This window comes from Heloderma suspectum, chromosome 1 (genome assembly GCF_057233095.1).
Source record: "Heloderma suspectum isolate Gila_16-S chromosome 1, 16-S_ref, whole genome shotgun sequence".
In the NCBI taxonomy this organism is placed as follows: domain Eukaryota; kingdom Metazoa; phylum Chordata; class Lepidosauria; order Squamata; family Helodermatidae; genus Heloderma; species Heloderma suspectum.
The window spans coordinates 50,740,380-50,755,767 of record NC_139458.1 but is presented as its reverse complement, the minus strand read 5'-3'; the positions used below and the strand labels follow the sequence as shown (position 1 = coordinate 50,755,767).

At 44.3% G+C, this 15,388-nt stretch overlaps 1 protein-coding gene across 2 annotated transcripts in view; it reads left to right on the top strand.

The window, feature by feature from the left end:
- The first annotated feature begins 257 nt into the window (after positions 1-257).
- LOC146357213 (acetyl-coenzyme A synthetase 2-like, mitochondrial) overlaps positions 258-15,388 on the top strand; it is a 43,671-nt gene continuing 28,540 nt past the window's right edge. The window contains exons 1-3 of one of the 2 annotated variants that reach the window (XM_084842468.1): positions 258-967; positions 12,547-12,643; positions 13,124-13,323. In XM_084842468.1, the coding sequence (XP_084698594.1) occupies positions 664-967; positions 12,547-12,643; positions 13,124-13,323 (601 nt within the window). In that variant the 5' untranslated portion in view covers positions 258-663. The remainder of the gene's footprint in view (positions 968-12,546; positions 12,644-13,123; positions 13,324-15,388) is intronic. The other variant, XR_014788946.1, reaches the window with a different exon arrangement.

The following is a 15,388-nucleotide window of genomic DNA, read 5'->3' as shown; positions in this document are numbered from 1 at the left end:
AGTGTGAAAAATGTTGCATCAGAGGAACTGCATACTATGTCCTTCTACCGCAATGGAAAAGCAAATATGTGAGTGTAATAAATGTACTGAAAAAAATGCCTCCTCTTCTCTTTATCATGAACTGGCACATTGCAATCTACACATCCCATGCCACAATACATGCCGTACTCTATGAACAGATTAACTTTGTCTTGTGCTCCTATGAGCACAGGCCTGTTGCAGAGGACAGAAGTAGTCACTGAGCCTCCACCTAGAATAGAAGAGGAATGCATAGAAAGAGTGTGAGCCAGGACAGTCCAGTCTGGGTAGAACGTGGCTATGCATACAACTACTGTTCAAATTTGACTACAGCACAGGAGCAGATTCAGATCAGCATGAAGGTTATTTGAGTTGGATATTACTAAATCCCGGCCCCTCCTCCTCCCTTAAAAGGGATTGAATTTCCTTTGCTTATGCTTCTCTGGAAGAGGAGTAGTATACGTGTATGTTTTTTTCAGGAAGAGAGTGGGACACACTTGTGCTCTCGGTCTGAATGTGGATTTACAGTTTAGATCTAATGAGCTCACATCTCACAGTGCCAGGAGAAAGACACAGTATTTTTCCCCAAAAAGGGATTCACACTTAAAGAAGAAGATTGCCTTGGGTTAGAGATACCCCAGAATCATGGCCTGGCTGCTTGTTAGAACTTGCTTCCCAAAAATTGCTCCCAGAGGCAAGTTTTTATACAAAACCAGAGCATGGAGCAGCGGTGGGCTGACTGCATACATGCCAGAAGCCACCACTTTTTTTGGACCACCAAGGGACCACCAAGGGTTGTACCAAGTCTCTGTGGAGCAAACAGATGCATTCTGGGGAACACTAGCAAGAAGTCGGCTTCTGTGGATCAAGCCTTTTCATTCTGTTAGTAACTGTAACCTACAGCAGGGCGATGTATCCTGGTTCCTTGGAGGGAAGCTAAATGTAGCAGGTAAGTGGAAATGAGTCTGCTCTTTTTTGTCTTTACTTGTGGGGGAAATTTTCTTGTATCCTGGGAAACTTTGGTGCTGGATCCTTTTCATTCTCACTCTGTTTATTCCTCAATATAAAAATTCCATTCATTTTTTTCAGTGTTTGATAACCATGAGAATTAATGTTCTGATCCTTCCTAAACATAAGAAAAGAACATTCCAAAATCCATAGAGTACAATACCATTATTAGGCTGATTCAAAGATCACAAAAAGTGTGCAAGCTTTCAAGATCTTCAGATCAGGCAAGATGTTACAAAAAGCAGGTTGGCAGGGGTTGGGATGAGAAAGAAAGGCTGGCTTGACATTGTTGTCAGGATGTCTGCATGGTCAGTTTTAAGAGGAGGAGAAGGAGGAGGGGTTGCAGCCATTCCAATTGAGTTCTACCAGGTGATCTGTTGGATTCAGGTTTCAGTGCTCCTTAGGACTACTGGGAAGAAGAAAGTTGCAGACAATTGTACATCCTTCATTTTTAGAAATATAAAATCCAACTGTTAATTCAAATTGTCTTCATCCTGGGTGAGCCAGACAGGTTTTCCACCAACCAAGGAACCTGACTAAAATGAGTGGGGAGAAACCATTGCATGGGTAGTCAGGGTGTGTAGCGTGGGTTAAAAATCTCTTCAGCCTTGAACCTCGTTGGGTGACCATGGGCCAGCTACAATCTCTCAGGCTAGCCTACCCTACGGGAAGGTTAAAACAAAGAGAAATTATCCATGCTGCATTGGCTTCCTTTGAAGAAGTGCAGGGGGTTGTGTGTGTGTTTTTTTTTAAAAGAAAACAATAATGTAATGGGTAGAAGAGCAATAACAAGCCATAAGGTGAGATTTGTTATTGTGTTGCTTTATTCCATTGGAAATTATTTTCTATCTATGGATTCAGGCTAAAAGTTCCTTGCAAAATTTGGTTTAAATGTTAAAGGTACATAATGATTTTCCATTCTGATAGATTAGACGTTTGGGGATCAATCCTTCACACTGTTTATCTAATTTGGGTTCAGCTGGGTGCAAAGTGACTAGAAGAGATCCACAATGTAATCAGATAATTAACGGAAACATCATGCAAGAAGTGTAGAACACACAGTGCAAAATGTGTATAATGTGTGAAAAAAAAATTGGTTTCTCAGATTTCACTCATGGATAAAATTGTTTCTATAGCCCAGTTTGGAGGCCCATCTATTCCATTGTTGTCGTTGTTCAGTCGTTCAGTCGTGTCCAACTCTTCGTGACCCCATGGACCATAGCGCGCCAGGCCTTCCTGTCCTGCGCTCTCTCCCGGAGCATGCTCAAGTCCATATTAATTGCATCGGTGATGCTATCTAGCCATCTCATCCTCTGCCGTCCCTTTCTCCTTTTGCCTTCAGTCTTTCCCAGCATCAGGGTCTTTTCCAGAGAGTTTTCTCTACACATTAGGTGGCCAAAATATTTCAGCTTCAGCTTCGGTATCTGTCCTTCCAATGAGTACTCAGGGTTGATTTCCTTTAGGATTGACTGATTTGACCTCCTTGCAGTCCAGGGGACTCGTAAGAGTCTTCTCCAGCACCACAGTTCGAAGGCATCAATTCTCCTGCGCTCAGCCTTCCTTATAGTCCAGCTCTCACAGCCATACATTACTACTGGGAAAACCATAGCTTTGATTAGACGGACCTTTGTCGGCAAGGTGATATCTCTGCTTCTTACTATGCTGTCTAGGTGTGCCATAGCTTTCCTCCCAAGGAGCAAGCGTCTTTTAATTTCATGGCTACAGTCACTGTCTGCGGTGATCTTGGAGCCCAAGAAAATAAAATCTGTCACTGCTTCCATTTCTTCCCCTTCTGTATGCCAGGAAGTGATGGGGCCAGATGACATGATCTTCGTTTTTTTAATGTTGAGTTTCAAACCAGCTTTTGCACTCTCCTCTTTCACCCTCAACAAGAGGCTCTTTAGATCCTCTTCGCTTTCTGCCATTAGGGTGGTATCGTCTGCATCTCGGAGGTTGTTGATAATTATCCCGGCAATCTTAATTAACCTGTGATTCATCCAACCTGGCGTTTCTCATGATGTACTCTGCATATAAGTTAAATAAGTAGGGTGACAATATGCAGCCTTGTCGTACTCCTTTCCCAATTTTGAACCAATCGGTTGTTCCATGTCCGGTTCTTACTGTTGCTTCTTGACCCTGGTACAGGTTTCTCAGGAGACAGGTAAGGTGGTCTGGTACTCCCATGTCTTTAAGAATTTGCCAGAGTTTGTTGTGATCCACACAATCAAAGGCTTTAGCGTAGTCAATGAAGCAGAAATAGACGTTTTTGTGGAGTTCTCTTGCTTTCTCCATGATCCAGCGAATGTTGGCGATTTGATCTCTAGTTCCTCTGCTTCTTCGAAACCCAGCTTGTACTTCCGGTAGTTCTCGGTTCGCATACTGCTGAAGCTTAGCTTGTAGGATTTTGAGCATCACCTTGCTGGCATGTGAAATGCGCGCAATTGTGCTGTAGTTTGAACACTCTTTGGCGTTGCCCTTCTTTGGAATTGGAATGTCAACTGACCTTTTCCAGTCTTGTGGCCACTGTGGAGGGTTCCAAATTTGTTGGCATATTGAGTGCAGCACTTTAACAGCATCATCTTTTAGGATTGTAAATAGCTCAGCTGGAATACGGTCATCTCTGCTAGCTTTGTTGTTAGTAAGGCTTCCTAAAGCCCACTTGATTTCACTCTTGAAGATGTCCAGCTCAAGTTCAGTGATCACACTGTCATGGCTATCAGGGACATTAAGATCTTTCCTGTATAGTTCTTCTGTGTATTCTTTCCACCTCTTCTTAATCTCATCTGCTTCTGTTAGGTCCCTGCCTTCTTTGTCCTTTATCATGCCCATCTTTGCACAAAACGTTCCCTCGATATCTCCGATTTTCTTGAAGAGATCTCTAGTCTTTCCCATTCTGTTGTTTTCCTTGATTTCTTTGCATTGTTCATTTAAGAAGGCCTTCTTGTCTCTCCTTGCAATTCTCTGGAACTCTGCATTCAGTTGGGTATATCTTCCCCTTTCTCCCTTGCTTTTCGCTTCCCTTCTTTCCTCAGCTACTTGTAAAGCCTCATCAGACAGCCACTTGGCTTTCTTGCATTTCTTTTTCTTTGGGATGGATTGAGTTGCTGCCTCCTGAACAATGTTACGGACCTCTGTCCATAGTTCCTCAGGCACTCTGTCTATCAGGTCTAATCCCTTAAATCTATTCCTCACCTCCACTGTATATTCATAAGGGATATGATTGAGGTCATACCTGAATGGTTTAATGGTTTTCCCTACGTGCTTCAATTTAAGCCGAAATTTTGCAACAAGCAGCTCATAATCTGAGCCACAGTCAGCTCCAGGTCTTGTTTTTACTGACTGTATAGAGCTTCTCCATCTTTGGCTGCAAAGTACATAATCAATCTGATTTCGATATTGACCATCTGGTGATGTCCATGTGTAGAGTTGCCTCTTGTGCTGTCGGAAAAGAGTGTTTGCTATGATCAGCGTGTTCTCTTGGCAAAACTCTATTAGCCTTTGTCCTGCTTCATTTTGTACACCAAGGCCATGCCTGCCTGTTATCCCTGCATGCCCCTTTGTAAAAAGTAGATCCTCATCCCTCACTTTATATCTGAGTGTGAGAGACACATGAATAAACAAACATTAATCTCCCTGTCTCGTCAAGGGTGGCCCAGGGCTGTCAAATGATAAATACTTTGTTGAAGATAACAACAGTGAACTGAGCATAAAGAGTTATCAGTGGTGGTTTATGCCAACAGGGCAGCCTAAGACATTTTATTGCCTGACGTAGAACAGCATACGGTACCGCCAGCCTCAAGGTACATAGTTCTCAAGGTACTCAAGTTATTTTTGGCACTCGAGGCAGAAAATCTCAAAAGCGCCTCTCCCTAGGAGTAAAAATACAATAAAAATAAATTAAAGAATTAACCATTTGTTGCCCTTTCATGACACCCAGAATCAGCCACCTCAGGGAGTACTCTCTATCTCATTGTAGGGCCTTGTTCAGCTGCTGAATGAGCACATTTTCATACCGGTCTTCAAAGTATATCAAAATTTGCTGTTACTAGTTATCTTCTAGTAACTGAGAAATCACCAACACAGAGGTCTACTCATAGTATTCTTTAAAAAAAAACCCACACTGTTCAATACAGAAGATAAGTTTGAACCTGAACAGTCTTAGAAGCACGTCGGGGTATTATCTGGATTTTCATGAAACTGGCATTGGTCTGTCAAGGATATACGAAGCAAGAAAAGTGGAGAATACAGCACCAAAAAACACTTTTCCAGTCACACGGGGCTTGAAACGTCAGGGTTGGATGGGCAGAGTCTGGGAGGAGAGCTGAACGTCATCAACCCAGGAAGTGCCGCTCAGCAAATGAGAGAGGCTTGTTTCCCACCCCCAGCTCCCCTGGCTCTTATGAATCAGAGAGCGAGTAATACCATTTCTGTAAATAGCCTGCCTCGTCTGTTCATCAAACTGCTCTACCTCCCAGTCAGAATGGCGATTTACTGCAATGAGGCTAACTAGCCTGCCTTGCTCATGCATAAAAGCGCCACAGTGCTGTTCCTCCTGGTCAGAATGGCGATGTACCTCAATGAACTTTGCTTATGCATAAAAGCGCCACCGCTATTGTTCCCTGTCAGAATAGCGATTTATTTCAATGGGACTTGCTGTAGGAGGAGGGGGGATGGCAGCTTCCTCCTCCCTGCCCGATTTATGAATGAGAAACAGCAGGGAGTGGAGCTGCTACTTCGCTCCCCAACCCCACCATCCCCGCTGCCTCTTGCTTGCTTGCTCCCCCCCTCCGCACGCAGATTACTCCAGAAAGGCAGGCTGCTTGTTGTGAATGGGCAAAGAGGCTACAGTAGGAAATAGGAAAGGAAGCCTCCAAAAGCCCTTACTAATGAGGAAAAAAGGGAATGGGGGGGAGGGCGGCCCCACCCCTTGACCATGTCACGGCCAGGTCACCACCACGTCACAGAGGCACGCCCAGGATTTAATGCGGGTGGGGTGGGGTGGTAGGGTACACAGCAGGGGGACCACTTGAGAGCCGCTTTAACTTAAAAAACTGGAGTAAAAGAGTTTCCAAAAATGCGTCTTTTCAGGACAGAAGCTTCTAGATGGCTGCAGATTGGAGATAACATCATGTGACATGACCAACCTCAAAGTGCTCCCACTCTGCACTAAATAGACCATGAAGATGGCCCCTTAGTGTTTTACAAAGCAATATATTTCAAAATACAACAACCCATTGAAAATATAATCACTATACATTATGTCTGGGGGTAGAACTTGATAAATTCCATACCTCACATCATTTTATTTTAAAATGTTTTATCCTGATTTTATTTTCTTTTTTAATTTGGAGTGGCTAATAACATATCAAAACAACAATAACAACAGCAACAGATTAGATCCACCATAAGGAGGCTTCTGATCCAGGAGAGGAATCCCACTGTTGGAATGGAGGAGGAGGAGGAGGAGGAGAGCATCGATTTCCCACTCTCCCTGTAGTCCTCTATGCCCCCGAAATCTGCTCTGGAGGGTGATGGTGGGGACTGCAAGGGGAGGGGGAGTTGTTAAAGATAGCCTCCTCTCCACATTCAGCCTGCAAGAACATTTTGAGTGGAATTTCACTGAGGGAGGCTCCTGCTGATGGAGTTAAAGCCCAGTAAGAATAATCAATACATCGCTAATAATTTAAAACATTAAAGGTACCTGGAAAAAGATGTGAAGATGCTGGACTTTGGGATACTTTGAATTAATCAGAAATTATTGCCTGAGATTAGTGGATGGTGTTCTTAATGGCTGCCATTATAACTGCAGTGTGAGGTGGCATCTCTGAAATTCAAAGGACAAATGAACAAACCATTACAAACTGACATATCAGACTACTACCTTGAAAGCATTAAAAATATAACCAAATTGATCTTTTTTGTGTGATTCCTTCCCTGATCTGTAATCAAGAAAGTGATCATAGAATACAAAGATTGCTCTTGCTTTTTAGTGGTCTTCTGTTAAAATGATTTAAATCCTTCTGTTTTTTGTCAGAGCAATACATATGTCTGATTGTGAGTTGCATCTTCCAGATATCCATTTCATGATGCCACAGCAAATCTCTTATGATGGGGTAAACTATGGCAGCTATCTCCCATACTATTGATAGAAATGATTAAACCTGCCAGTATCCAGCCCAGAATACTACAAAGAACTCAGTTTCTGAACACACTAGGCAGTTCTAAGTCAAAGCAGGCATAGAATCTCTTCAAATATAAGTTAACAAGCTATTGAACAAATCCATGAGGAAGATTCACAACCAAAATATGGCTTGACTGGAACAACCCTTCTACAAGGCATCGCTGGATAATTCCATAACAAGAGGGGGCCTCCATGGCAAGACAGTAAGAGGAATGAAAGTTATGATTCCAAAAGTATGCAGTCATATCTTGACAGCACATCAGTTGAGAAATACGAGAAGGCCATCACACACCTTTTATCTACTATTGAAAACATGATCAGTCCCTTCAGTGACACTCACAGGGCCTGTTCAGACATCACACTAAGCATGTCTTGCGTGGGCTCAAAATCCTGACCACAATGGCTAGGTCACCACCCCAGCTAACCACCCCTTGCAGTGGGGTTAAGGGGGCCCGGGGTGGCTTCCCATGTCGTGTGGTGGGATCTCCACTGTTAAAAACAGCTGCTCCAGTCAGAAACGCAGCGACCATAGACATAGCAGCCTAGAGGGTCCAGCACTTCCAGTGGCACCCAGGCAGTGTGGCCGGACTGTATGGTTGCTGTCGCATAGCGACAAACAGAGTGGCCAGCATGCGCTATTTCTCAGCGTGACACCTGCTGGGATAACTGGCGGCAGTGGCGGCGGAAGGACAATGCAGTAACCATGGAGCAGGGATGGGTAAGTCAACCATGCTGTGCAATTCGCAGTCATGGTTAGTCTAAGCCTCCCCGTTCCGTAGTTACCCTAACCACCCTTCCTCCTTTCCCGTCTGAACAGGGCCACAATGATTTAGTGTGTTTAAGGGGCCAAACCAGACATGACACCAGAGTTGATGTGATGTAACACTATTCACCCTAGCAGGGGAGTAGCAGGGAGATTTAAACCTTTGCCCCCACTGTGGTCCTGATCTGGATTGGGGGCCCTGCGTCTGCTATTTGCATTGGAAGGAAAGTTCCCATTCATGTCAGTTAAAGCTTTCCTTCCTTCCTTAGGCATACTTAGAGTAGACCATTGATTTCAGAAGGTCTACTCCAAGTATGACTAAGCCTAGATCTAATCCAATGATCCAGTCTGGATTGAGATCACAACAGGAGACAAAGGGTTAAAGCCCCCTGATCCAGATTGAACCCTCTACACCTCCTATTTACTTTTATTTTTAATGATGCAATTAGCAATACATCTTGTTTAGTTTGGTCCTCAGCTCAAGTGTTTGCACAAGTCCAGTTACCAATGAGTTAGGGCATCTCTACACAGCCTTTTAGCGTGCACTCATGACTGGTCACTCACAGAAGTTTGCTGGTGCTTTACATGATGTCTTCAAACCTCCAAGGCCCTTCTTGTGCTTTATAAGCTTTATCCCATTTTTTTAAGATTGGGGAAAATCTGGCATTTTTTCTAGAAGCACAATGAAGTGCTACAATGGCTACGTGTACTTCCACAATTCTGCTATATGACAGCACCATTTAGTGGCTGTATAAACAAACATAGAACTTGCAGAGAAAGGAAATCCCTGAAAAAAATATGTGTAAGCATGTGTAAAGGATTCGATCTTAATCCCACAAAGAATCCGGAAGCCAAAGCCCCAGTAAAAGTGCTGGATAAAACCCTGGTGTAGAGAAGTCCTTAGTATCAGCTGGTCAGAAAAGTGAAATTGCACTAATGAACTTCCTGAATCTGCAGTTCTTTGTTGCTATTCAGAAGATGCTCTTGTCCATCAAAAGGCATAACCTGAAAACATCTTGATCAAATAAAAACACAAGCCATATTTTCTGCAGCTATTTCATTTGGCATCATGTCTAGAAATTATTTGCCAAGCTTTTAGTAAGCTACAGGAGGAGAATGTATTTGAGAGAAATATTGTTTCAAATCTGATTATTGTATTTGGGGTCAGTAAAGAATTTCCCCAAGTCAACTGACCAGTGACCATAGGGATTCTTTTAAAATTATTATTAAATATTTTCTCGAAACAAGATAATAGAAAGGAATGAAAAAATGAAAACAATGGATTGGATCCAGAACCTGCCTCCTGCAGACACAAGGGCTTTTTCCATCTGCAGAAGGCGTCTGATCCAGTGGATCCTGTTAATTAAATTAATGATAAAAACCCTGGAAAAATAAAACTGTGTTCTCTTGGTGCCCCAAAGATAGTAAACTAGGCACCAGGCGGGCCTCCCTGGGGAGAGAATTCCATAAACGCGATGCTGCCATGGAGAAGGCCCTCTCTCCAGTCACCACCGGCCTCAGTTCTCATCGCAGGGTCTTTCAGAGGAGGGCTTCAGCACACGTGCACTAAGGTAGAGGCAGCGCTTATTTGCCTTAATAACAGCTAGAGAGAGAGACTGATCATTAAGACCTGAATTATCTGAGTATTTAGTAAACAGAACCTCCACCCCTAAAATGTAGTGGTTTACCAGCACTGAGTTTTAGCTTCTGCAACTGATTGGGGTGGGCAAAATGAGAAACTAATATTATGAACTGTTCAAGTAACCTACTACTAGCTGTGCTACTAATTTACTATGGGCTGTGCAGTTAATCCACTAGGGTTGTGCAACTGATTTGTTTTGGGCTGTACAAATGATTAACTTTAAGTTACATTTAAGTCACATTTGAGAGGTGCAAATCAATAATACGCTGTGCAATTGACATTAGACATGTAGCTGGCCCTGGGCACAGGTTTCAGGTTGTACAATTAGTTTATTGATTGATAATTTTGCATTTGGACTTTGTCACTAGATGATGGCCACTCTGTTCTTGGAGATTTGTGCAAACATGAATTTGAAACAGAAAAGTTAATATAAATAATTTCAAAACTGTTAAATTCCCTGATTAGGAATAGGATATTTTATGATGACTGACATGAGTAATTAATTTCAGGGGCGGGGTTGGCTTGTGTGTGGGATTATATATAATTTTATTCTGGGACTTCATGAGGAACAACTGGTGCAAGAAATGTTCAAAGTTTGCACCTGTTTTAAAATTCTATCTTTGTCCATGTTTTCATGGACCTGAAGAATTTCCAGAGGAGTAGCTATGTTAGGTTGTTGCAGCAAAAACAAGAGTCTCATGCTACCCTAAAAACCATGTCTGCTTAGAAGTAGCTCCCATTGAGTTCAGTGGGGTTTACTCCCAGATAAATGGCTATAAGATTGCAACCTAAAAGACGTATGGTGGCATAGGCTTTTGTGGACTAGAGCCCACTTTATCAGATGCTTGAAGCATAGTGGGTTGCATCTGTCCTTGAAGAAAGCTTCACCACACGAGGCTTCACCCACATCTTTACCGGGGCTTTTGCTTCTAGATTCATCGTGGGATTAAGATCAGCTCCTTTACATGGGCGGACAGTGCTTTGAATTGGGAAATTCCTTTCTCAGCAAGCTCTGTATTTTTCATTTTACAGCCACTAGATGGTGCAGCGGTTATAGTGGAACTGCGCAATTACACACAGCCGATATATCAGATAAAAGTTCTTTATCCAATCTTTTAAAAAGCGGGGAAAAGGTCAGAAAGTGTGGGAGATGTCCTAGAGGTTGACGGTGTCATGTAAGGGCTCAATCCTATTAAGATAGTTGGTCACCTTCGGCCTCCTCTGACATCGGAGGTGACAGCCTATCCAATGCAGAGCAGCTGAAACACAGAGGAGAGGATTCCCTCCATGCTCTGGCTGCCCTGCAGTTTGCCTTAGACGTCCAATTTCGGGCATCTAAGTGTGGCTTCGGGGAGGGGGTGAGAAGACTTCATAGGAAGATGTCTAAAACAGCTTCTGTGGTTTCCTGCAATCCCCGCCGTTGAGAACATCCCCTTTTCTCCCTGTCCATGCTTCGTGTTATGAGCATGGAAGAGCAGCTGCCGTGGTTCTGTCTGTGCAGGCTATGAGGGGGAGGGGGCAAGCAGCACGGTTTTCCAGCTCAGAGCTTGTGGCACTGTCTACGAGCTTGGAGCCGGGAAACCGAAAAATCCTATCTCCCCTAGACACTGTCTAAGGGACATAGGATTGCCCTCTAAAGGACCCACAAACTTCCGTGAGTGACCAATCACGAGTGTGCGATAAAAGCCTCATGTAGAAATGCTCAAAGTCTTTAACCTGAATCTTAATTTTATTTTGGGGGGGAATTCTCTCCCTACTTCAGTGCGACAGGTGACAACCGTGATGGTATTTTGGCAACTGTTAAAAATGTATCTGTTTAACCAGGCATTTGCTAATTTTAATACCTTAGCTGAATAGATTTTCTGTTTTTATTGTGATTTTGTATTTTCCCCCCCATGCTGGCTGGGGATTCTGAGAGGTGTAGGACTTTTTTCTGTCTAAACATGCATAGGATTGTGCCCTTAATGAATTTTGTACACCGCTTTGTAATTTGGTGATGAAGAGTGGTATATAAATATTTTACTTTTAGGGAGCAATCCTACCAGGATAGGTAGCTGCCTCCGAACTCAGAGGCGACCGCCTATCCAATCTAGGGCAGGAGAAGTGCGGAGGGGATTGTCCCCGCCACGCTTCAGCCACCCTGCATTTGCAGCTAGACAGCCGATTTCGGCTGTCTAGCCATGGGAAGTCAGAATGTGGGAAGCGGCAGCTGGATGACACGTTGGATGCGTCATACTAGCATTTCCGAGTTCCCTGCCCCAGCATGCCCTCAGGAACGCCCCGTTTTTGCTGCTCCACACTCTTCTTCCAAGCACGGGGCCGTTCCACGCTGCCTACAAGGCACCGTGGGAGGGGGTGAAGTTCGGTTCTCAGGGAACTGACCTATCCTATGGCCATCTAGCCTCTGACTAGTGGCCATAGGATTGCGCCGTTATATAATTTACATTTACATTATTTTAAAAAAATACTTTCCTGATGTTATCTGTTGCACTTCCTTGGTGGAAGCAAGTATTTATTTGCACTTTAAGTAAATATATGGACTTTTACCTGAGCAGCTCTTTGTATGCACTTGTTCATTAACATTTGACTAACACTTTTTTAAAAAGTGTCTGTAGGTAGCTGGCTTAATAGTAGACCTGAATATTTGCACAATACACAATAGAATCCATATATGCCAAAAGCTTAACTTTGATGTATTTATTGTCATCTGTGGTTTGAATACAGTCAGCGTGGTTACACTTTATTCAAGAGAAATACCAACAGGAATATACTAGATAAGCAACGGATAAGAGCTACAGTCCACTGTCTAGTCTCCAACTCTCCTATGACTTGAGACTAGGCCACCAGCATTAGTTTTATGGTGGTTAAAGTAAAAGGGACTGACAAAATTGCTCAGATGAGTGAGCCTGCAATCATGAGAGTCTTTTCTTTCAGTCAACTGTTTGGATCGACATGTCCACAAAGCCCCAAATAAAGTGGCCCTGATCTGGGAGAAAGATGAGCCTGGACAAGAGGATCGCATCACATACAGGTCACTATTTACCTTTTTGCACACTCAGGCATAGAAGGAGGATTTGCCCACCTGCTCAGTTTTTGAATATGTGCAGATATTCTTAATCTGGTGAAAATGTCATGATGCAATGAGTCTGTAGTCCCTATGCCATGGCATAAAGCTTGCTTTTTCCTTGTTAATCTCAGCCTCCACGTCACAATTTTGTTGTCTGTCTCCTAGGCAGGGAAAGTGCCTGAGCTGGAATGGCAGTACATAAGGTGGTACTTTATACTGAATAAGATCAATGCTCCTTTTAGCCCAGTAGTGTCTACCTCGACTAGCATTCATGTTCCAGCTCTCAAGCAGAAGCCCTTCCCATTCCCATTCCTGTTACTAAAAGTAAGGGCATGAACGCTGGGGATCGGAAATGTTGTACTCCTTAGTTATTACTCCTCAGCATGATTCAGAGGAGGCCAGTGGAACAATAAAGCAGATATATCAAAACTTTCCTTTGGACAGGGAATTGCTGGAGATGACGTGCCGTCTTGGGAACACCTTAAAGCGACAGGGAGTGAAGAAGGGTGACCGAGTCACCATTTATATGCCCTCATGTCCAATGGCTGTGGCAAGTATATTGGCCTGTGCCCGGATTGGAGCAATACACACGGTGGTATTTGCTGGATTCAGTTCTGTTGCATTGGCTGACAGGATCCAAGATGGTAAGAGCCACTTCCGCTGCAGGTTGTATATGTCCTTTGCTTCAGCTTCTTTTTAGCAGCCTTCTTCTATTCAGCCTCAGTGACCAACTGAGTGTACAAAAGTAGTGATTACACACAAGCGTTTCCACCACAAAGGCTATCCATGTCTACTAGTCCTGATGGCTATGTGCTACCTCCAGTACCAGAGGCAGTATGCCTATGTATACCATTTCTGGGGAGCATGGGCGGGAGGGTGCCGCTGCACTCATGTCCTGCTTGTGAGTTTCCCGAGGGCAGCTGGTTGGCCACTGTGTGAACAGAATGCTGGACTAGATGGTCCCTTGTTCTGATCCAGCACAACTCTTCCTATGTTCTTATGTCATCCTAGCAAAAAGATGTATTGGGGCCCTCTCTCCTCCTGTGTTGGTAAAAAGAAAATTGTGGAATACACACACACACACACAACCTTTGGGACATCCTTTTTAGCCTAAATTCACTTCTAACTTAGGCAGAACAGTAGATTTTATTTATTTATTTATTTATTGCATTTATACCCCGCCTTTCTCCCTCTTGCAAGGAACTCAAGGCGGCTTACATTATCCTCCTCCTCACCATTGTATCCTCACAACAACAACCCTGTGAGGTAGGTTGGGCTGAGAGTCTGTGACTGGCCCAAAGTCACCCAGTAAGCTTCCATGGCCAAGTGGGGACTAGAACCCGGATCTCCCGGCTCCCAGTCCGTCACTCTCACCACTACACTACACTGGCTCCAATGTTGAAGGACTTAAGTCAGCTTTCCTCAACCCAGCACCCTCCAGTTGTGTTGGTGTCCAACACATCTGGAGGGTGCCAGATTGGGGAAGACTGACTTAAGGGCACAGTTTTCATGTTTTGTCCCAGAAAAGGTGGACAGTCGCTTGATGCTTACACCCATACTTCCTCCTTCCCTCTTGGTCTCAACCCCTCGCATCTCAACTGGCTATTTTATTTCTGCACATCCTTCTGTGTCCTTATGGCCCGCAAGCCCAGGTAAGGGAAAAACTGGACACAACATGATCATACAGTTATTTAAAAGAACAAGTAGCAGTCACAGAGGAGGTCTGGATTGGGGCCATGGCACGGGGGAGGAGGAGACTTTTACGTTTTCCCCCACTGTGGTCCCAGTCCAGATTGGGGGGCCCTGAAGTTGCTCTTTGCTTTGGAAGCAGGGCCAAGCATGGGAGGGGCACAGAAAAAGAGATCTGGAGTAGGGTGGTGATCCAGGATGCCAGCCCATTATTATTAATGGCTTTCAATACCATCAACCATGGTATCCTACTGGGATGGCTCTCTGAGTTGGGAGTGGGAGGCACTGCATTGCAGTGGTTTTGTTCCTACTTGGAGGGTCAGCTCCAGAAGGTGGTGCTTGGGGAACACTGCTTGGCCCCGTGGATTCTCCAGTGTAGGGTTCCACAGGGTTCAGCTTTGTCCCCCATGCTGTTCAACATCTACATTAAACCATTGAGTACGGTTATCCGGAGTTTTCAAGTGTGCTGTCATCAATATGCTGATGACATGCAGCTCTGTTTCTCCTTTTCATCTTCTTCCGGTGAGGCTGTGGGATGTGCTGAATCCGTGTGTGGCTGCTACAATGGACTGGATGAGGGCTAATAAACTGAAGCTCAGTCCAGACAAGACTGAGATGCTGTTGGTGGGTGGTTCTGCTGACCAGATGGAGGGTGTTCTACCTGTTCTGGATGGGGTTGCACTCCCCCCAAAGGAGCAGTCCCGTAGCTTGGGGGTCCTCCTGGAACCATCTTTGTCACTTGAGGCTCAGGTGGCCTTAGTGGCACAGAGTGCCTTCTACCAGCTTTGGTTGGGGTCCCAGTTCTGCCCCTATCTGGACAGGGATAACCTGGCTTCAGTTGTCTATGCTCTGGTAGCTTCCAAGTTAGATTACTGCAATGTGCTCTATGTGGGGCTGCCTTTGAAGATGGTTGGAAGCTGCAGCTCATGCAAAAATAACTGGGACTAGAAGGTTTGCACATATAAGACCGACTCTGGCCTGCTTTCACTAGCTGCCTATATGCTTCCAAGCTCAATGCAA